Source organism: Schistocerca serialis, chromosome 4 (assembly GCF_023864345.2).
Source record: "Schistocerca serialis cubense isolate TAMUIC-IGC-003099 chromosome 4, iqSchSeri2.2, whole genome shotgun sequence".
Lineage (NCBI taxonomy): Eukaryota > Metazoa > Arthropoda > Insecta > Orthoptera > Acrididae > Schistocerca > Schistocerca serialis.
Window position 1 is genome coordinate 235,855,350 of NC_064641.1, and position 23,775 is coordinate 235,879,124.

A 23,775-nucleotide genomic window follows, 5' to 3' on the forward strand; every position below is an offset into this window, starting at 1 on the left:
CATCAGTGTTTTGTTACAGGAAATGCAAGAGTGTTGTGATCTTTTTTGAGGTAATGAAAGGCCTGAACATAAAAGATGCAATTTACACAGTTGCTCAAGCTGAGGAAGAACTTCAGAAAAACACTCTACAAAAATCATGGAACACAAGCTTCCAGAAACTAATGAGTCAGACACTGCAAATTTGCAAACTCTTCAGATTCTGATATCCGACCTGCCGACGCAGAGGAATGGCTAGCAGAAGGCGACGTTGCTACTAGTTATCAATGAAGGATATGAAAATGATCAGATGATGAGGAAAAGGAATACAATGAAAAGATCAGCCACTGTACAGCAAAGGATGCATTTGATACTGCCCTCAATTATTTGCAACAACAGAAAACCGCTGCAGCTACGGATATATTGTGAGCAAAGAAGTGGTGTGATGCAGCTGCAAAATCAACGTTCAAGAAATTAAAACAAAAGAACTTTTACACTTTTCAAATACATTTTCCATGTCTAAAATTTTCTGTGTTCCTTTCTCTTTATTAGAAATGTAATTTTTCATTTAATTTTGATTTATTACATTGTTTTGAGCTCTGTGAATGACTTGTTTCATTCCCCTCTGATTAACTGCCCTTTTTAGCATTCTGACCACCCTAAGTCCCAACAGTGCCAGTTAGTCAAGGTTCTACCGTATGTCATTACTGGCGCAAGGAAAACAAGTACATGGACAATAGCTTTGTGGCATAGAGCAAAAATGACAATGATAACATCAAAATAAAGGCACAATATTCATTGCAAAAATGAAAAAGAATGATGAAGGCAACAAACACATAATCTATAAAACAATCAATGTTCCAAAAGTGAAAGAACATTAGATGATGATTCTGCAAATGGAGAAATATATAAGGAACTATCTACAAATTAAAAGAGCATAACTACCTGTTGCACTTTTCTTGGTTTTTAGCAAAAAGTGATGCAACAAGCAAACCAACAGAACAACATGAGATTCACAAAGTAATGTCTGCTACAGTACCACACAGAGTACTGTTATCATTAGATCTTTGAGGTAGGCAGCAGATGGACCTAAAACACTTTTAGCCCAAAGACATTTGGGCACAAAACACAACTAGCCCAACAACATGCCACTTCTACAAGTTCACCATAAAGTATGGGACAAAACAGCGATTACTTTTCCTGGCACTTTTTACTTTTCCTTGCACATTAAGTTTTATATTACACATGTGGTCAAGCATGGCACTTTGAGGAATGTAACATCACCACACTTAGGTAATAAAAATTAAACTCACAAACACATTTACCATTGACTTCACAGAATTCAACTGAATAGTTGTAAAAAAAAAAGTAAGAGAATTTTTTAAAAAAGTGTTCAGGAAATTGTCTGCTGTAGTAGGCCTACCTGTCCTTTCTTAAGTGGAAGGAGAAGGGAGGCATATGAAAATGGGTCGGATGCACTGTAAGGAAGGGAGTGTTGGAAATGTGAAAGAATATTTTTACTGAGATAATAATTATTAAACTCTTGAGCATCTTGAAGAAATAATAACGTAGTTACCAGCATAGTTGCTTGTCCGATAGAATCATTTTCAGAATCTTCTTGGATAGAATCCTGAAAAAAAAAAATTGAATTGGTTAGAATCCAGAATGGAAAATTAAAAATGCAAAATTCTATGTACTGTCAATAGATACATGTAAAAGCAGAAAAATCTGTCCTTGCTTTTGGAACTATTTGTCTGTCCACTGGAGAGGAAAGAGGTATAGGTTTGGCAGGGAAAGTTATAAAGGCAGGGCTGGTCACTCATAGCCTTGGTTGAGAGGGATGAACCTGTTGTAAAACTGAAAGGGAACAAAGTTATCGAGGAAAATGTCAGAGAGAGCAGTAGCTCATCATGCATTCCAACGGGTAGTGACTAACATTAAGAAAGCACAACCTTCTACACTGTAACATGAGGCTCTACATAGATAGGCCTTCGCTGTCCCATTTGTATTCTGGAGGCAAACACACAAGCACAGACTTCACAAAATTTGCTTGCAATTCTATCTTGCCCTTTCTTTGGTCCACAAAAATCACACAACTGTATGCTGTTCTCTTAGAGTACAGACCAGTATTACATCTGTCATCTTGCACTGGCTGCAGTCCACTAGATTACTGTGTGTAGGCCATCTTACACCTGACCTCTGCTGTCACCATATAGAAACACAGTGGCATGAAATTAAAATGATATACAATATTTTAGTGATTGTGACTTATTTATTGACTCGTCACCATACAATAATAATTCAGACAATTCTCAACAGACATATTCTGTGTAGACAATTCTCGACAGACATATTCTGTGTGTGTGCGGGGTGGGAGAGTTGCAATCTCACCTCGAGGGAAGTCAATAGCACAAAAATGCACCAAAGTAATCTGGTCATACAACCACTCACATCTCAGCCAGATTTCTCGACATTGCCAACTACACCCCACAATCACTTGATACAATGTATATACACTTGAATCCCATCTGCTCAAAAGAATATTCCTGTCAATAAAATACCTAGTACATATATGTATGTATATATGTAACCTAATCTCCCTTACAAATCAACAACACCTTTTGCAACCTCACAATGTCACTTAGCCATATGTTGATTATGCCTCAATCCTGTCTCACATGGAATAAGATTCGCTGTAAGCTCACCTGCTGGCTTGTGCAAGGACTCCCTAGCAAGCTCTGTCGTCTGCTAGCCAGCTGTGCATACTTTCCGTCATTGCTCTGATGCTGTTTCCCTTGTAAGGTTCCCTGAATGCTTAAAAAAATTTACTCTCACACACTTATAGCTTCATTAGTCATCTTCATGATGAACTTCCTATCATTTTGTTAAGGGTGACAGTTGTTGTGATATTTCGAGATTAAGTAAACTACTTGAGAAATGCATCAACAAACTGAAATAGTCTTTAAACTTTAAAGTCTGTACTATCTGCCTCCAGTCTTCAGACAATGGACTGTACGTAGAGCACCCTGATCTGACTGCAAGCACCAATGAAAATGCCACAATGAAATGAAGGGATGAGAACGATACAGTCCAAAGCCAAGCTTTTCTCAAAATACGTTTTTAGTGGTAGTTCAACAACTATTCAACAGAAGAAGTTAATGTGAAAATATTTAAACTTTGACTCGCAACATGGCAGAGCAGTTCACACTTGTTGTTATCATACAGTGAGGAAGTAGTCTTTTTTGTGTGTGTGACACAACCCAAAGCCACAGTAAAACTGTGCTGGCAAAGAAGAGGCTGTTTCCACGCATAACCAAAAAAGAAGATTCCAAGACCGAAATGGCCAGTTCTGAAGAAGATTATTCATCCAGTCATCCAGTAGAAGTAGTAATTGTCCCTCTGATGAACATTCATCTTTAAAAATGACATAGTAAGTCGAAAATACTTACTTTTTTAAACATTTAAAACATTGAGGCTTAGGACTGTATCTGAATAAAATATTATTGCGTAATTATAACTATTATATACTCGCTAATTAAAATGTGTATGTGTAAATCATGAACAAATTGTACTTCTCCTATTAATTACTGCATTATTGGTAATAATTTTAATATTATAAAGCTATTTGTGTAACAAATTAAGGCATGTTATATGGGGTAAGTGGCTTTGGTCTTTCTCATCCTGAATACTTTGTTTGGCTTAGGATGCTGACGAATGTAAAAGGTCTCCTGATCTCCCAAAGTATCACCTACTAAAGAACCTGAAGGTAGAAAAAAAAGAGAAATACGTGCAATTGGAAAAAAGAAAAATGTAAACATCATAGAAATTCTGGCAGAGAGTACATATCAGATAAAACAGGAGAAACTGTTGGTGCTAAAATTCGTGGTCCTGGATGTAAATGTAAAAACAAGTGTTGAGGTAAGATTTATGAATGTGTAGAGCAGATATTCCATTCTTTTTGAGATATGGGTGATTTCAACTGCCAAAATAATTACCTTCTGAGCAATATTAAGATGAAACAAGTGCAAAGGAGGTAACTACGATTAATGAAAATCTGAAATTAATTTTTATTTCATGTACTTTTTATAAATAAAATATTATTATTTTGATTAATATAGCTTACTTTTTTAGGTACCCAAAGAAAAGGAAAAGCACAGTTTTGTGGCGAATGGTTACTTTTTTGTACCAGGTTAATGTTAATGGCTGTAATATTTTGGTATGCGGAGAAGCAGTTTTAAATGTACATGGGCTTCAGAGCAAGCAATGATGACTTAAGACGTTACAAAAACACTTGTGTGATGGGTACTCCATTTCTCCTAAAGACAGAAGAGGTATTTAAAGGTTAAATTAATGTTGCTTCCCAGAAAAACCATAATTTTATTCTATTCTGCTTATTTGGAGAGGGTATGATGGGGTGGACCAGCTGTAGAAGTAGAAGCAAGTGAAGGACAGCAACAAGGAAACTGAGGCCCAAGAGATTGTGGGAATGAATATACTTCACTGTCATGTCTCATCAGCACAATTCACATTATCTGAATAACCATGTTCCTTAAATGGGTGCCACAGTTCAGCAATTACTATTCACCCAGATGGATAATTTATTAGCAGTCGTTAATATGTAGAATGCTGTGCAATGCTTGCAGAAAAGTGGGTAGATCATGAGACAGCTTTCACAGGTAGTCTTGCCTCTGACATGGTTGAAAGTGCCAATGACAGAGCTGAAATAGGAAGTGGTGGTGGACAACTGCACTACACAGTCATTAGCCATCCAGCTTACCATTAATCACATACAACCTGGGCACTCCACAGTGATATTACTCATGCCACCAAAGGTGGTGAGTGTAACTTCTTTTTCTACTCTCAACACTAGCATCAAATTCATACAGCAACTTAGTTTGTTTACTATTGAATGGCTGTTGTTAATTCATATTTTTTTAATGCTTGTTCTAGTTACATTTATCATCAATCTATAATCTTTAGTGCTTCACAAAGCTTTTGACTGGCAGTATGTATGTTCCTGCAGCAGTGTTGCTGTTCCATGTAATGGGTAGAATAATGCTACCAATTTGTTTACTGAGATAATAAGCCCATTTGCATTTATCCTCTATGTAATACATTGAATCTTTCTGATACAGTTCTCTGGCAATAAGTCTTCTGCATACATGCCCAGATTATCAGCAAACTGTAGTATGTGAGTACTTCCATCAAATATACTGTATCATGCAGTTATAACAATGGAAAATCTAGGCTGGAATGTAACAATATACTGAAAAGGATAGTTGCTACTCACCATACAGCAGTGATTCTGAGACACAGAAAGACACAACAAAAAGACTGTCAGAAAGTTAGCTTTCGGCCAACAAGATCTTTTGACAAAGGCCTTGTTGGCTGAAAGCTAACTTCCTGACATTCTTTTTGTTGTGCCTTTCTGCGACTCAGCATCTCTGCCATATGGTGAGTATCATGAAAGTCTGTTGTACAAGTGATGAAAGGTAATAGGCTAAAATTGATTTATTGGTCATTCATAGTCTAAGAAGTATACCACAGAGCTAAATTATCAGCAACCTCTCAAATACTAACATCAGACCAGTGCTGAAGTCTTCTAAGATGGCATGTGGTTGTAGCTTCGGTCTAAAGGTGGCCAATGACACAGTGTTCCATGCTTTTTTAGTATTTACATATATTGCAAAGATGTACTTATTGTTCTCAAAGCTCATCAATTTCTGCTGCAAGTAAACAAGTATACTAACCATACTTTTGTATGGTATGACATGTAATATAAAGTGCATTTCTGGAAGTAAATTATTACTTTTGTACCACTGTTACAGTTTTTGCTTGATCATTCTTTTGAGCACTTTATGCAAACATGCAAGCAATGTTCTTCCTCTGTATGTTTCAGTGTACATATCAATTCTTATTTGTTTTTTTGTATGAGAACAATCTGACCCAGTTTCATATCTAAAGGACATAATGTTTTCCACTCACAGTTCAGGACTTTGCATTTGAATATCATCAGGTTTAGGCACACTAATTTCATCAACTCTCTATGTATTCTTGTGCCATGAAAACTTTACAGAGGATAGGTTCCATTTTTGGTTACTTCCTCTATTTTTCTTGAACAACCTGTGGTTGTATCATACCCTCATGAACATACAGTAATACTTCAATTATTCACACTGGACTAGAAAAGTGTCTCCTCTGACCAATTTGAATCTTGTTTATTGTTTTCTTTCTCTAAGCAAACGGGATTTCTTTACTGATGTTAAAGCAAAACATTTTCCATTTGTCTCATAGGATTAGCTTACAGAAAACCAACTAACTATATCATATGTTACATGGGTGATGTAATACCACTTTTGGAACATTGAAAGGAGAGTTGGAAAATCTGCTTCATTTCAGGGCACACTGAGAGGTAGTCAAAGCATTCTTGGAAAATGTTACTCAGCTGGTCAAATTATATATGGCATTATGCAATGAAGAATCATTATATTGTGGTTAGTCAGGAATGTGAGGCGCACTGAGTGCATATGATGATAGAACATGGAAGCTTTGTATGTAGACAAGTTATGGTCAGTCTGCATAGGTCTCTGCAACATCAGTATAATGGTAGAGAGACTGCTTGTCACTGTAAATGTGGCATCCATGGCCATACAGGATGTATCAAAGGAAATTTAATGTTATTGTTAATGTGAAGATATTGTTGCTGACTGATTACTCCAGGAATTCATTACGACTGTCCCCAAACTGTCAGATTGCACGAACAGGCATCCACTATGCCGTTGCCAAACAAGATCTACAGTATGACTCCACGACTTTAAGGCCTGCTACACTGCAGGAGTTAATTGGATCCTCCCAGCCAGTATAATTTTGCGTAACTCCAGAAAAGCTGGACGGGGGTTGCTTTGTTTTCCATATAGTTTCACGATTTCAATATGGCATCCTGTCAGACACAATTCACTTTATTTTCTCCCCCACCACCCAAATATAGAAGTCTATTTTATTTCATCTGATTTACTTATTATTACTATGCTCTTCAGTGCCATCAATGTTTCTTTATTATTACCCCCACTCCCTGCCCTTTTCGTTTTTTTCTTTCTTTTTTTTTTTTTCTTTTTTTACTTCTAAGCTGACACTGGCTCAGTGTTTACTGACTTACTGATCTGCCATGTTTAGCCTTTCTAAAAGATAAAGGAAATCACCTCATGGGTTACCATAATCTTAGCCTGGGATGACCTGCTGTTCCCGTTCCCATGCCCTTCCCCAAAACAAAAAAGTCTCCACAGCTTGTCAAGTTTTCCTCTTTTCTCATCCTAAAGATGGAAGTTAAGAGAACAGTTTCATTTGTATTCGTTTCTTGTACCTGCACTGGTAGTTGCGCCTCCTGAAATTAAGTGCTGGCCTGACAGTGTGCTCCTATTAATTTAATAAATTTCTGAGTGGGATCTTCATTTTTACAGGTACATCTTTCTACCACCAGAGTGAACTGAAGGCTTATCTCTACAATGTGAGGCACATCATATGAGTTCCCAATATTTCTGAACAGTGTAATACTTATGATCTTGTTGTCCCACCTAGTAATTTGAGCTAATACAAAGTTCTTGGGTTTCCAGATAGGTGACATCATCAAAAAGGTTGAACATTTCCATTTTGATAAGTGTCATTCTCATCATGTTTGGGATGACAGGTGCAACATAAATCAAAATGTTAGCTTTGTGACAAGCTAACTTTGCAGGAAATCTGTGGATATGTACACAGCACTTGTGTTTCATGTATTATACTGCAAATCACAAATGTGCATTTTTCTTGAACACCTGAACCACAAAACACTCTGATAACTAAAATATTTTTGTCAGCACATACTAGAAATTTTCACACAAAGTTATACTGTTGCAACAAGAAAAGCAAAATTATTGAGACTGTCACGACAGAAATAAACTACTAACCTCATGGTGACGTTTGGGACAGTTGCTGAGTACATAACACAAAGTAAGTTGTTACCAGATCGCAATGAGTGACATTTATGATATTCTGAACACCAGTAACTCTCCAAAGCATGAGAAACACTAGAGCTCACAGTATGCTGATAGAATGTATGCAGCATATCCATACGCTTCATTCCAGGTGTGCGATTCAACATGAACTTTCCCATTTCCAGATCAACTAATAGAACACTGTAACATATACAAAAGAAACAATTACACTGAGTATTTTCAATTTATACAAGGATAAAAACATTACGACAGAGAGAGAGTTAGGTAATTTTTCTCAGAGGAGTTACATGAATAAAATACAAATAAAACCAGAAATTTTGTAAGCAAACAACACTGAAATAATAACAATAATAATAATAATAACAATAATCAGACACCACTTAAGTGGCTTGTATGACCTAACCTACCCTGAGGAAATGGGATTTAGTTTAACATGGAATCCAGACCATTAATCATCCCTGGTGAATCTTCACATCACAAGGGGTGAAGGCTAGGGTAAAGGCAGACTGAGATATTCTGTGGTCCAATCAGATTTCGTTACCACAACCCAGTGCTCGATATGCATAAAAAGAGGTGCCAGTACTGTGACTTCTTTGGAGGGGAGGACTATTTATTACATGTCTTAAAACATTATTTTAACACTTTTCTGTGCATTTTAAAAGTGTGAATGCAACAACTGTACTGGTAAAATATGAAGTTATATTGTACCACATCTCAGAATCTATGCTTCCAATATTTTTTTTTTTTTTTCCCCCATCAGAGGAACCAACATGAAGTATCACGGTAATTGTCACAAATCAAGCACTGCTGCAACCTATCACTTTCCTATCATGTACTTTACCATAAGACCATCAGACCTGACAACAATCAAATTACAATCATAATATGGCCTTGAGTTGCAAAATTTGAATCCTCATTGTATTTCATCACTTGCATTTTATAGGGAAAGGAAGAAGAGATGGTGGAATAAAGGTCTTAAGTTAAATCCCAAATGTCTTTACAGTTTCTTGCGATATATTGGAATTTGACACTGGCCTATTTGTCAGATGGAGATGTTAAACTTGACTGCCTCACTGACACTATACAAAGGCTGTTCAAAAAAGTACGGTACATTCGATTATCGATCTTTTTTTTTGTTGTTGTTATGTTGGTACACATGTCCCAAACATATGCACAGTTTCAGGTGTACAGCATACTTCGTTTGTTTTTGACAGATAGAAAGGTTAGACGTGTTCTAGTGTGCTTTGTGATTGCATCAAATTTTTTGTGAAAAATGGTATCACAAGTGCTTAAAATGTTGACAGTGCCATATGGTGAGTCTGCTCTAAGTAAAAAAAATGTTTACAAGTGGTACAAGCTCTTCCAAGATGGCCAAGAAGATGCCAATGACGAACCTCAATCTGGACACCACGGCACGTCAACAACAGATGATAACATCGAAGCTGTGAAGAAAATTGTTTTGGAAAATTGTCAAATTACCATAAGAGAAGTTGCTGAGGATGTTAGCATATCATTCAGCTCGTGTCATGTAATGTTTTCAGATGTCTTGAGCATGAGACGTGTGTCAGCGAAGTTTGTTCCAAAACGTCTCAATTTTGATTAGAAGAACCGTCGCATGAGCATCGCTCAGGAGCTCTTGAATGGCATCAATTATGATCCTGATTTGCTCAAAAGGATCATAAGTAGTGACAAAACATGGGTTTATGGTTAAGATGTCAAAACCAAAGCCCAATCGTCCCAATGGAAGCATCCCTTAAGAGTCAAGACCAAAAAAAGCATGCCAAGTTCGATCAAATGTCAAAATTTTGCTCCTTGTTTTTTAAATTACCATGGCATAGTGCATAATGAATTTATGCCTCAAGGTCGTACAGTCAATAAGGAGTATTACCTTAATGTTGTGTGCCATTTGCGAGAAGCAATATGCAAAAAACGTCCGGAATTGTGGAAAAATAATTCGCGCCTTTTGCATCACGACAACGCACCTGCTCATTCATCATTGCTTGTGAGAGCCCTTTTGGCCAAAAACAACACGACAATCATGCCTCAACCACTATATTCACCAGATTTGGTCCACTGTGACGTTTTCCTGTTCCCAAAACTGAAGAGACCTATGAAAGGACAAAGATTTTCAATGACTGAGGAAACAAAAACTGCATCGCTGGAAGTACTCAAGGCTGAACCAAAAAGTGCTTATGAGAAGTGCTTCGAGGATTGGAAGAAGTGTTGGCACAGGTGTATTGTATCTGACAGGGATTACTTTGAAGAGGACAACATGAATATTGATGAATAAATAAAGATGCGGCATCTGGGAGAATTGCCGTAACTTCATTCATCTGTATTTCATTATCAGGTAAACGTTATCATTTATATCATAGAGTGTGGAGTAGTGCTACTTAGTGGCTTGTTATTGATTTCAGGTACAGAGCAGAGATTGTGCAAATATATTATGTAAGAAAGCTTTTTTGTCTTTGCATTGTATTTCTGCTTCCCAACTTAGGAGTGCTACTTCAATCTGTTTACTAAAGGAGAATTTTCTCGTTTGACAAGTGTGGTGGTAGGAGAGAAATCTACATAAGTGAAACTAAGAGAAAGTTATACATTTTTAGAGAGTCCTTTGGAGTTTAAAACTGCAACAACATTATTGTGAAATATTCACATTCTTTATTTAAAGTGGATTACATCTGCCATGTATTCCCCACCCAAGGTCACTCATATCCGTTTTGTGACTGTGATTTTACCCACATTGAGCAGAAGAAAAGAAAAGATGATAGTGTCAACACACCAAATCAGCAGCTTAAGAATATCCACAAAAGTGCTGGTAATATATGTCTCTGAAGTGCAATCCCCGATAAAAGATTACGAAACCACTTTCTCCAGTTTGAGAGAACCTGTTTCTCTGACAAACAACCAAGGCATGTGGAAACTGATGGCATATAAAATCACTGTGTGCCATAAGAATTATGTGATTGTAAGCAAAACTGCAAGTGGTCTGGCCACTGATACATTTCAGTTCTGACAGAAGCAGATTTTTAATCATTGGTTGCTTAAATGTGCTTTTAAAGATGACATACTAATGAAAGCTCCTAGGGCAAAGGACATTAGGAAGTATGTAGCATCAACTTTGAATAACAGATACAGATATATGAAACGTAAAAAGAGAAACATGTTGATTCAGAAACTGAAGTCTGGGACACAGATTAAAAACATGAATGTATTATTCACACTATTTTACACCATTTAAGTCAAAATAAACACTGTTTCTATCTTGCTAACTTAATTTGAACTCTCTTATTGTAAAGTTGCACAAACTGGGATACAGTGACTTCCAAAACACCAAAAATCAACATTTTAAACATTTTCTCACACTTAAACCATTCACTGAATTTCAATGATGTGAAATAAGGTTATATATACATCTACTAGTTAGATGCACACAAAATATCAGTATAACAAACTAAATAGTTCTAGAATTTAATATAGTATGAAAACATAAATAAATTTGCTCACCAAACAGCAGCAGGAGAAAACACACATAAAAGATATGGAAATGCGCAAGCTGCAGAAGGGTTGAAGGAAAAGAAAGAAGGACAAAGAAAAAGGGCTTGTGAGGTTTAGGAAATATGGAGTGTCATGGAAAAGTTGCCAAGAACCCTGGGCCAGGAGACACTTGCTGTATGGAATGAGGAGGAAAAATTAATTGTTGTTACCTCCACCACACATTGGTAAACCTGAGAACTTATTGGTGGAAGATAGGGTAAAAGCAAGACAGAGATTACTGAAAAACAATCATGTGAAAGTCAGTAAGAATGGAAAGCTAAGTCCATTATATATGATAGACAGGTAGGGGAGTGGGAGAAAAACAGACAGATCAGAAAATAAGAGAGATGGAATAAAAGGGAGTGAGGAAAAATTATAGTTACTGAAAAGAAATGCTGAGGCCGCAGAAATTAATGTAAATTTAGGTCAAGAGGGTGGCAAGAAACAAGCACGTTGCAGTGACAGTTCTCACCTTTGGAGTTCTGAGAAATTGGTGTCAGGAGGGAGAATCCAGATGGCAAGTGTCATTGAACAGGCACTGAGCTCAGAACCATACTGTAGAGCATGCTCTGCGACAGGACATTTTGTTTTACCAGTACACACACTATCTATGTCTACTCATCCTAACTGATAACTTGGCAGTAGTAACACCAATATAAAAGGCTGAACAGTGTTTATAGTGAGTGTAATGGGTGTAAGTGTAGATATTTCTATTGGTGACTGAGGATAGTATACTGAAAAATATTGCTTCAGTATTTATGTCATTTGCAGAGTAATATTACAAGTGGTACTTTTTAGGATGAGTAGCACCTTCAAGTACACGTGACAAGAGCAAGGCATTGATGTTTATTTTCCCCTGGGCAGCAGATTAAGGGTTGAAGTGTGGACGCAAAATGGTCGTAAAGTTTGTGAGCTGTTTGTGGGAACACTGTTCGGTGCAGGGAACAACATTCAACACACTGATGTGTACATATTACGGTACCACATATAAAAATATCTGCACTTACACCTGTCATACCCTGTATAATAACTGGTACATGACGTGTCATTTCACAGATGGCTCCCTCTTTGATAGCATATTTTTTGCCAGATATAGGCCTGTCCCCCCCCCTCCCCCCCAAGAACCATGGACCTTGCCATTGGTGGGGAGGCTTGCGTGCCTCAGCGATACAGATAGCCGTACCGTAGGTGCAGCCACAACGGAGGGGTATCTGTTGACAAATGTGTGGTTCCTGAAGAGGGGCAGCAGGCTTTTCAATAGTTGCAGGGGCAACAGTCTGGATGATTGACTGATCTGGCCTTGTAACACTAACCAAAATGGCCTTGCTGTGCTGGTACTGCGAACAGCTGAAAGCAAGGGGAAACTACAGCCATAATTTTTCCCGAAGGCATGCAGCTTTACTGTATGGCATGGAGAGCTGCATCAAACCAGTCTCAGGACTGAAGACCACAACAACAACAACAACAACAACAACAACAACATAAGGCCTGTAGGAGAATGCATCTGCCTTACAGCTGGGACAGGGGTAGGAGCCATAGGATAGGGAAATGAATGCAGAAGGAGCATGTGGTCTGACTAGTATACTGAGAAGATTGGGGGGGGGGGGGGGGAGGATGAAAAGTTAGATAAGTATGGTGGGGAACGTGTCCGACAGAATGGAACTCACTTCAGGAAGTCATAGCCTTGCTGAAGTAGCTACTTAACACATTTCAGACAAGGTTACACCGAGTAACAAGATGTGTGCTCTCAAAAGTTGAGTTTTGTAGGGATCAACAGTACCAGTATTGGATGTTACTGCCTGGGAAATCTGCTTTCAAACTAGGTTAGTAGGATAATCTTGTACTTGGGAGGCTGAGGTGAGAATGGTGTACTGCTGTAAAGAGTCTGCATCTGAACAATACATTTGCATCAAATGGCTAAGCTATAGGGGAGGAAACGTTTGATATAAAAAGAATGGCAACTGTGAAACTGTAAGCACTGTTGTATGTTTGTAGCTTTAATACGAACAGAAGTGGGTAGCTGACCCTCAATGAGTATAGGGTCAGCATCATGAAAAGTGGCAAGAGTCAAAATAGAATCATGTGAAATTTAACTGGTAGACTGTGATTAGAGATTCCAAAATGAATCTCTAAATACAAAATGAATCTCTAAATACATTTTCTCAATTAAATTTAACACAGTCCTATTTCTGGGGATGCCACTTTCTTTGATGCTGAACTCATCCTCACTGAGGGTTTGTTACACAATTCTGTTCATATTAAAGTTAACACAACAACAATACTTACATTTTGACAGTTGCCATCCTTGAAACATTCCCTCCCATGCAGCCTTGGCATCCAAGCCCTCAGTGAACGTAATTATCCCACCCAACTTAGTTCAAAAGCAGATTTTTTGGGCCATCACATCCAATCCTGGTACTGCTGACCCCCTTTTTTTAAAAAAAAAAAACACTCCTTAGGAGTACACCTCTTGTCTCTCAATACTCCTAGTTCTGAATAGAGGTTCATTCTGTGTGACATTTTTCTCACCACATCTAGAATAGCTTTTCACCCCCCACCCCCACCCCCACCCCCCACCCCCACCCCCAGGCCCCTTCTCCCCCCTAATCTCTGCAATTTCGTGATGTTGCCCTTTACTCCTAATGCACTCATTTCCCTACCCATGAGTGTACTCATTTCCCTACCCATGATTCCTGTGCCTGTGACTTTCCCTGCTGCAAGACTTGCCACATGGATCCTCCTACCACCACCTATACCAGCCCTGAAACTGTCAAAACATACACTATCAAAGGGAGAGTAATCTGTGAAACGAAACATTGTGTACCAGCTGATATGTACACACTGTTTAGCCTTCTGATTGGTATGACTACCATCAAATTATCAGTTAGGATTAATGGGTATAGATGGAGGGTATATGCTGGTAATACTCAGCTACATCTACATCTATACTCTGCAATGTACATTGTGAAGTGTGGTGGAGGGTACTTTGTGTACCAGTGTCAGTTCCCCCATTTCCAATTCCAATCGTGGATGGTTCGCAGAGAGAACTATTGCTGGTAAGTGCCCATGTGGGCTCCAACCTCTCGAATTTTATCTTCAGGGTCTTTTTGAGATATATACTTGAGAGGAAGCAATATATTCATTGATTCTTCTAGGAATGACTCTCTCTCAGAACTGAAACTAAACACACTGTGATACAGAATAGCCATCTTGCAGAGTCTGCCACTGGAACTGGTTGATCATCTCTGTAACACTTTTGTGTTTACTAAATGAATCTTTAATGAAATGCACTGCTCTTCTTTGGATCTTCTCTGATTTCTCATCAATCTTATCTGGTACAGACCCCATATAGGCAAGTAGTATTCAAGTATCAGTCAAATGATGTTCTGTACTGCCTCCTTTGTTGGCAAACAACATTTCCTGAGGATTCTTCCAACGAATCTCAGTCTGGCATCTGTCTTTCCAGCAGAATAGTTTTATGTGATCGTACACTTTAAATCAGTCTGTGCACATTCTCCTAAACATTTTACCGAATTAAGTGTTTCCAGTGATTGTTCTGCAACCATGTAATCAGGCAATGATAGGACTTTCTGTTTTTGTGCATTCAATGTGTTACATCTGTTCACATAGAAGGTCAACTGCCACCTCCTGCACCAAGCATCAATCCTTTGAAGGTCTTCCAGCATTTCACTACAATTTTCTAGCATGCTCTGTGGCATGACAGTCGAAAACTCAGTGCCATCCGGATTCTCAGCCCTGACACCAGTCTCTCAGAACTCCACAGGTGGCAACTGGTGTTATAACATGTGCTCAGTTCCCGCCGCCCACCCAGCCTACATTTATGTCAACTTCTGTCGGTCTAAGCGTTTCTTTTCAGCAACTATAATTTAGGGCATGAAGGGGGAGCAGTTGTTGGGAAGGGAGTAAGACAGGGTTGTAACCTCTCCCCGATGTTATTCAATCTGTATATTGAGCAAGCAGTAAAGGAAACAAAAGAAAAATTCAGAGTAGGTATTAAAATCCATGGAGAAGAAATAAAAACTTTGAGGCTCGCCGATGACATTGTAATTCTGTCAGAGACAGTTCCCCATGCCCACCCAGCCTACATTTATGTCAACTTCTGTCGGTCTAAGCGTTTCTTTTCAGCAACTATAATTTAGGGCATGAAGGGGGAGCAGTTGTTGGGAAGGGAGTAAGACAGGGTTGTAACCTCTCCCCGATGTTATTCAATCTGTATATTGAGCAAGCAGTAAAGGAAACAAAAGAAAAATTCAGAGTAGGTATTAAAATCCATGGAGAAGAAATAAAAACTTTGAGGCTCGCCGATGACATTGTAATTCTGTCAGAGACAGAAGAGCAGTTGAATGGAATGGACAGTGTCTTGAAAGGAGGATATAAGATGAACATCAACAAAAGCAAAACGAGGATAATGGAATGTAGTCGAATTAAGTTGGGTGACGCTGAGGGATTTAGATTAGGAAATGAGACACTTAAAGTAGTTAAGGAGTTTTGCTATTTGGGGAGCAAAATAACTGATGGTCGAAGTAGAGAAGATATAAAATGTAGACTGGCAATGGCAAGGAAAGCATTTCTGAAGAAGACGAATTTGTTAACATCGAGTATAGATTTAAGTGTTAGGAAGTCGTTTCTGAAAGTATTTGTATGGAGTGTAGCCATGTATGGAAGTGAAATGTGGACGATAAATAGTTTAGACAAGAAGAGAATAGAAGCTTTCGAAATGTGGTGCTACAGAAGAATGCTGAAGATTAGATGGGTAGATCACATAACTAATGAGGAGGTATTGAATAGAATTGGGGAGAAGAGCAGTTTGTCGCGCAACTTGACAAGAAGAAGGGATCGGTTGGTAGGACATGTTCTGAGGCATCAAGGCATCACCAATTTAGTATTGGAGGGCAGTGTGAAGGGTAAAAATTTCAGAGGGAGACCAAGAGATGAATACACTAAGGAGATTCAGAAAGATGTAGGTTGCAGTAGGTACTGGGAGATGAAGAAGCTTGCACGGGATAGAGTAGCATGGAGAGCTGCATCAAACCAGTCTCAGGTCTAAAGACCACAACAACAACAACTATTTTTTTCACTCTCTTTTATGTTTCTATATCTTTTATTTTCCAATTGGTTTACTTTTACCTTTCTCCCCCCCCCCCCCCCAAACCTACCTACCATGTACAATACACTTTGCTTTCCATCCTTACTGACTCTTGCAGGATGTTTTTTCAGTAATCACTATCTTGTTTATTACCCCATCTTTCACCTTTCAAGTTCTTAGGTTTTCAGGTCCCATTAGGTGCAGGCACAAATAGTCCATCTTTCCTTCTTATCCCGTCCAGTAAGTTTCTCCTGACCTGCTGGTCCGAGCAACTCTTCTGTAGCTCTCCCCATTTCTTAAACCTCACAGGGCCTTTTTCTTCACCCTCTTCCTTTCCCTTCAACCCTTCTGCTACAAGAAAGAGCAAGTGACTCCAAAAGCTTGCACATTCCCACATCTTTTATACGTGTTGCTCCTGTTGCCACTAGGTGAGACGACTTTTTTCTATCCACAATAAATAATGATATATGAAAATAACTGATTTCTTAAAAGGAAGGTTGGTAGACTTGTGCTGCTCTGAAACTCATGGCTTCAATTTTTGCAGAATATTAGAAATCCGTTTCCTATTTAATATTATTATTATTTAGACATGTTTTATTTTATTGTGTACTGCTGTTTATTTCTTATGCTGCTGGACTTTCTTTACATTTTATGACATATTTCTCTACTTTCTGGGTGTAGACCACCTTCCAATTGTAGCATTTTGTCACTGATCGACTTATTGGGCATAACTTCATGATCAGTTTTTCAATCACCATTACATAATTGACAACACATACTGAGATCAATTAATAAAGTTTTCCATGATAATGTCCTGCACTTTGACTGGGATTCATCTTACTTCTTTGATTTATTCAATAGTTCCAGGACAATGTACATACATCTTTACTTACAGTGTTAAGCAAATGAGCTTGAATTAGGTAAATGGGGAGATCAAAGGTTGCTATCTTGCAAAGAGATTTGATGACAGGAAAATATTTCTCTAAAACTCAGAAACAGATTATTATTATTGTTGTTATTATTCTCAAGTCAGAAACATACAAATTTGCAGTAGCTGTACACATAATTAGGGCACAAAGGGCTCTGAAGCATGTGGCTTGTGGTTTGCCCTTGTCCACAATCACAAGACATATCTTCTGTTATCAAGCTACATCTCTTCAGGTTGTCTCTGGATCATCCAACTCCTGATCGTAATCTATTTAAAGATTTCCACACCAGCCAGCTCTCATTGTGTCCAGGTGGTAGTTCTTCAGCTTCTGGCATCCATCTGTGCAGGTGAGGCATCGACTTCTTCCATAACTCCAGCCTTGCCTTCTCTGGTGAAATGGTGAGCTTCTTGGATGTCCTCACGAAACTCTTTCGCGATCTCAGCTGTTGCTGTGGTAGATTATGTCGGTGCAGTTGAATTATGTCTGTGCAGTTGAATTATGTCCGTGCAGTTGAATTATGTCCATGCAGTTGAATTTCGTCCGTGCAGTGGATGGGCACTGTTCTGTTCCACTTTCAGCCTCTCCTTGTTGGAACCCACTACTCTGCGTACCCATGGTGGCACTATTCCAGCCAGGTAGTACAGCTTAACAGTTGGGGTAGGTCTTAAGCAACCTGTGATCAACCTGCAGGTTTCGTTGAGAGCAATCTCTACTCGTCCGGCATGAGATGACCTATACCAGACTGGGGAGGCATATTCAGCAGTAGAAAAGCACAGTGCCATTGCAGAAGAGCGAACAGTTTGTGGATGTGAGCCCCAATGTGTCGTCACTAGTTTGCGAATTAGGTTGTTTCGAGTGAAGATTTTCATTTTGGTGTTCTTGCAGTGAGTTTTGAATGTCAGAGTTCTATCGAGAATGACTCCCAAGTATTTAGGGATGTGATGATGCTGGAGATGGATGCCTGACCATTCAATATGTAGCTCACAATTAGCTTCTCTGTTCCCTAAATGAAAGGCACACATTTGTGTCTTTGAAGGGTTTGGACTGAGTTGGTTCCAATTGTAGTAGCTTGACAGTGTTCTAAGTGCAGTTGTCAGGTTTCTTTCCACTGTTTAAAAAGCATTAGCTCTGCGTAACTAGGGCATATAAGAATCTCCTTGTGCCCAGGGTCAATAGCTGGTCTTTTAGAGAAATGGAGCCAAGACACTTCCCTGAGGTAGACCATTTTTCTGCACTCTCCAACGACTGCGTAGTCCTTGAAATTCAACAAAAAAACCTGCAATTCTGGAGGAGGATGCTGATTAGTCTAATGAAGTGGGCATTCTTGATCATATTATATAATTTTGCATGGAGTAACTGATGACGGACAGTATCATACACTGCTGTGAGATCCACAAAAACCACGCCCGTTACTTGTCGGATTTCAAAGCCACCCTCTATAAACTGAGTGAGATTAAAAAGTTGCCCGGTGTAGCTTCTGTTTGGTCAAAATCTTGCTTGTTAGGGTATGAGAAGAGGGTCTATTACTGGCAGGATTCTATTCAGAATCATCTTTCGCCAGATCTTTGGTATTTGGCACTGGTTCATGCAGTTGTTGAAAAGCTCCATGATCCATTTTCTTGTTGCTGGGCCAAAATTCTTGATTTGCTTCATACAGATGTTATCGAAACAGGATGCTTTACCAGTTTTGCTCTCCTTAATAGCCTTGTTTAATTCAGATATCTTGAATGAGAGAGTCAGATCTCTCGTTTGCTCTTGGGCCTCTTGTACTTTTGGCACTTTGATTCTATGGCTTCCTTTCCCATTCACGAGCAGTTAGTGTGCTCTCTGATCTGTAGATATGTTGCAGTGTGCTGTGGAGCTGGTTGGGTCATCATTGAGGCGTCTCAGTAAACTCCATGCTTTATGACTGTTTCTGATTAGATCAAGTTCTTTCCTAGATTTAACCTAAGAATTCCTATTGGATTCTTTCAGAGATGCAATAAGTTTATTCCCAGCCACCAGCATTGTCTCGCCAAATTGATCTTCTTTGGGTAGTATCTTATACTCTGCAAACTGAGCACTGAGTTCTGAAGTTAGACCAGGTATGTATTATGTTTGGCAACCCCGAGGAATGGCAATTCTGGAGCATCTCATTACAGATGTTTGGCAACCCTGAGAAGTGGAAATTGTGGAGCATCTCTTTACAGCAAAAGTGTCATATGAATCAGGTGAAGGTTCAATATTGGGAACTGCAGCGTCCAGCATTTCTGTAAATTTTGGCCAGTTGACTTTCTGAAGTTAAATCTCCTTCTAAATGGAACTCTCTGTGATCTAACAGCTGCGTAAATTTTGCACACAAAAGGTCTGTGCTGCGTATTTTGAGAAAGGTTGCAGACAGTTTTTATGCACTGTTGTGAGGTGTTCTCATTGCAAAATATCAGATTGGGGTTGTATCCGCATTTCCATCTGCCACTGTTGAATGATGCAGGATGCTTAGGGTCATGTATAAGGCTGATCCTTTCACACCTGAAACATCATATAGGTGAATATAGAATGTATATCATCACCAAAAGAAGAACTGTTACAAGAGCTGTGCAGGCAAACCAAGCGTGACGTACTCTGCATACACGAGACCCACAGAAGCTGTGAAATATGCAGAAAAAAAACACACAGATTATGGGAAGTATAGACTGCAACCTCATACTGCTGAGACCATGCACACTCTTCTCTTGCTCATTCTAAATTTCTTGTGGAATGTTCACAATACTGCTTTCATGTCACAAATATTTTCAGATTTTCTTGTTCCAAGCACAGACTCCATGAGCATACTCATTCACAGCTCCGCAGACATTTCCACATGGGCTGCAAAAACAGTGTTTAGAAAATTCAGAGGAGTTTACCAGATGTAGAAGTACGAAACCAAAATTTCTTTATAGATGGTGCTACCCATCAGTGTAGGGCCCATGACACAACGCATGCAGCACCCTCAGCTTCCTGTAACAAATGTCAACACACAGTGACCCAAGTTCCAAATATTGGTATCTGTTTCAAACCCATCAACATGTCGAGTTTTGTGTCTACGAACTATGATTTGTGGACAGCATTGGTGTTCTGTTATCATTTGAAGAAAACTGCTGCAGAATCGCAAAAAATGCCTGTTGAAGCTTTCAGTAAACATGCTCTTGGGAAAACACAGTGTTTCGAGTGGTTAAAAAAATTCAAAAGTGGTGATTCTGACATGAGATACGACAAGTGCGGGAAACCAACAAAAAAAGGTCAAAGACAACAAATTGCAGGCCTTATTGGATGAAGATGATACTCAAACTCAACGGGAACTCGCGGAACAATTGAATGTGACACAGAGAGCCATTTCTCTTAAGTTGAAAGCTGTGGGAAGGATGCAGAAAGTGGGAAAATGGGTTCCGGATGAACTGAATGAAAGACAGCAAGCAAATCGAAAAACCACTTGTGAAATGCTGCTCGCCAGATACAAAAATAAGTCATCTCTCCATCAAATAGTAACAGGTGATGAAACACAGATATATTTTGAGAATCCTAAGCATTGTAAATCATGGGTGAATCCAGGCAAACCATCAACATTCACTGAAAGACCAAATTGCTTTGGAAAGAACACAATGCTCTGCGTTCGATGGGATCATAAGGGTGTCATCTATTATGAGGCTGCTAAAACCTGGTGAAACCATTAACACTGATCATTACCAACAGCAAATGATCGATTTAAATAGAGCAGTATGTGAAAAATGACCAGAATATGGAAAAAGACAACACAAAGTCATATTGATCTATGATAACGCCCGATCACACGTAGCAAAACAGGTCAGGGACACGATTGATGCATTCAGTTGGGAAATACTAGGACATGCGGCTTATTCTGCACACTTGGCTCCACCCAATTATCATCTATCTGCACCACTGGGACACACTCTCACTGAACAATGCTTCAGTTCATATGAAAATGTGTGAAAATGACTCGCTGACTGGTCTGCTCCAATAGAAGAATTGTTTTTTTTTGGCATGGTGTTCATAGCCTGCCGCAGAGGTGGGAGAAATGTATAAATAGCAATGGAGATTATTTTGAATAAAATATTGTTTATCAGTTTCAAACAACAGATGTGTAATTATTGCAACCAAATTCTGGTTTCATACTTCTCCACCTGGTACCCCCTACCCAATACAGAAAGTTTATCCACTGCGAGATACTGAAAGTTTTACTAATTTATGATGCAAAGCTGAGACCAATATGTATCGTTGCTAAACAACGCAAGAACTGCATAGGCACAATAAAAGCTCTATTGCCTGATAAAAGGCCCAGCATGTTTGTTTGTGTTTTGCTCAGCTCTTTCCCTAAAGTTGTGTTTTCAGAGATACATTCTAAAGTAGTTGAATCAGTATGTAATGGATCTTGGAGATGTGTTATTTTCTACTGGATTTGTCGATACCAAATCTAATGAGGGAGGTTGTAAATGTTTTCTTATATTTTTGTCAGAATATTTTTTGTGAATTGTAATTTGCCTTATTTTATGCTAATTTGTTTATATGTTCGAGAGTGACAGCATATTGATTAATATTAGTAGATGTGACAAATAATATCAAAGAGACTGGTTACAAGTGGAAGCTCGTGTGTTGTGTGAAATGACTTTGACGCTGGAGTCATTTTTGACCGTAGTCAGTTAGCAATGAACACTCTGTGTGTGACGGTGGAACAATGTACAGGTCCCCGTTATAATAATTTGCAAGCGACCAGCAAAAATGAGTTATTCTACTACTTTTTTTATATAAACATCAAGAAGGAAGCACATTCGGATAAATCGTATTTGAAGCACCAAAAATGAGAAAAACGCATTGAACCAGGACATTTCTGCAGCTGACGAAACAGCATTATGGAATCATACTTTCACTAGACGACTGAAGCCAACACAAAAAAGTCAAATATCATCTTATAAACATCCACGGAAAAATGAGTACTGTCACAAAATATGCTAAATTCAAGTATACAAAAATAGTGAGCATATTTCAAGTAACCTGTCTTGTCTTCTCCGAACCACGTCAGGATGCCAGTAGACAAGATTGGCTGCTGACACAACTACTTCGTTTTACTTTGTTTTAGATCTAAAGATGATCCAGAGTAATAGAAACTGTAATCTAATTAAAAATATGCAACTGTGACAGAACAATAAATAAGAATTATATTAATTATCTACACAGTTGCCAAATCTCTCAAGACAATTATGTCTACTATAGCGAAACATGTCAGAAGTGCCTACAAAATACCCTTTATGCCACGCTCACAGTTTTATTGCTGTTGAAATACAAATCAAAAATCCGTAAGTCTCACAAAGGATTACACTGAAAATTCATAATGTAATTAGCAGTTAGCAGTGAGCCTTGTAACTTAGATTGATACAGACAGACAGAACCAATCATTTTTGTCAATTTGGTATGTGGTCATACACATGTTATTGCGTTCACTAATTGTGAATTGGGCACAAGAGATTGTGCAGTCACACATCAAAAACAGGCCAAAAGGCAGTGTATTGTGACCACCAATTGACAAAGAGGGCAGCGACTTCCAGCCAGCAGCAAAGTTTGACCTCAATTTACTTCAAAACCAGTGCCTCAGATGATTACCGGGCAACAGCAGAAACTACACTATGTGATCAAAAGTATCCGGACACCCCAAAAAAACATATGTTTTTCATGTTAGGTGCATTATTCTGCCACCTACTGCCAGGTATTCCATATCAGCGACCTCAGTAGTCATTAGACATCATGACAGAGCAGAATGGGGCGCTCCACGGAACTGACGGACTTCGAAAGTGAATAGGTGATTGAGTGTCACTTGTGTCATACATCTCTATGTGAGATTTCCACACTCCTAAACATCCCTAGGCCCACTGTTTCCAATGTGATAGTGATGTGAAGGGACACGTGCTGCACAAAAGCGTGCAGGCCGACCTCATCTGTTGACCGACAGAGACCGCCAACATTTGAAGAGGGTTGTAATGTGTAATAGGCACATATGTATCCAGACCATCCCACAGGAATTCCAAACTGCATAAGGATCCACTGCAAGTACTACGAAAGTTAGGCAGGAGGTGAGAAAACTTGGATTTCATGGTCAAGCGGCTGCTCATAAGCCACATATCATGCTGATAAATGCCAAACAACACCTCACTTGGTGTAAGGAGCGCAAACATTGGACGATTGAACAGTGGAAAAATGTCATTGTGTG

General features: G+C 38.8%; 1 protein-coding gene across 1 annotated transcript in view; it reads right to left on the bottom strand.

The window, feature by feature from the left end:
- Window positions 1–23,775, bottom strand: part of LOC126473538 (protein fuzzy) — a 173,998-nt gene that overhangs the window by 48,297 nt on the left and 101,926 nt on the right. Inside the window, exons 7-8 of the mRNA XM_050100652.1 lie at window positions 7,920–8,147; window positions 1,553–1,606 (exon numbers count right to left, since the gene is read on the bottom strand). Coding sequence (XP_049956609.1) covers window positions 1,553–1,606; window positions 7,920–8,147 — 282 coding nt within the window. The remainder of the gene's footprint in view (window positions 1–1,552; window positions 1,607–7,919; window positions 8,148–23,775) is intronic.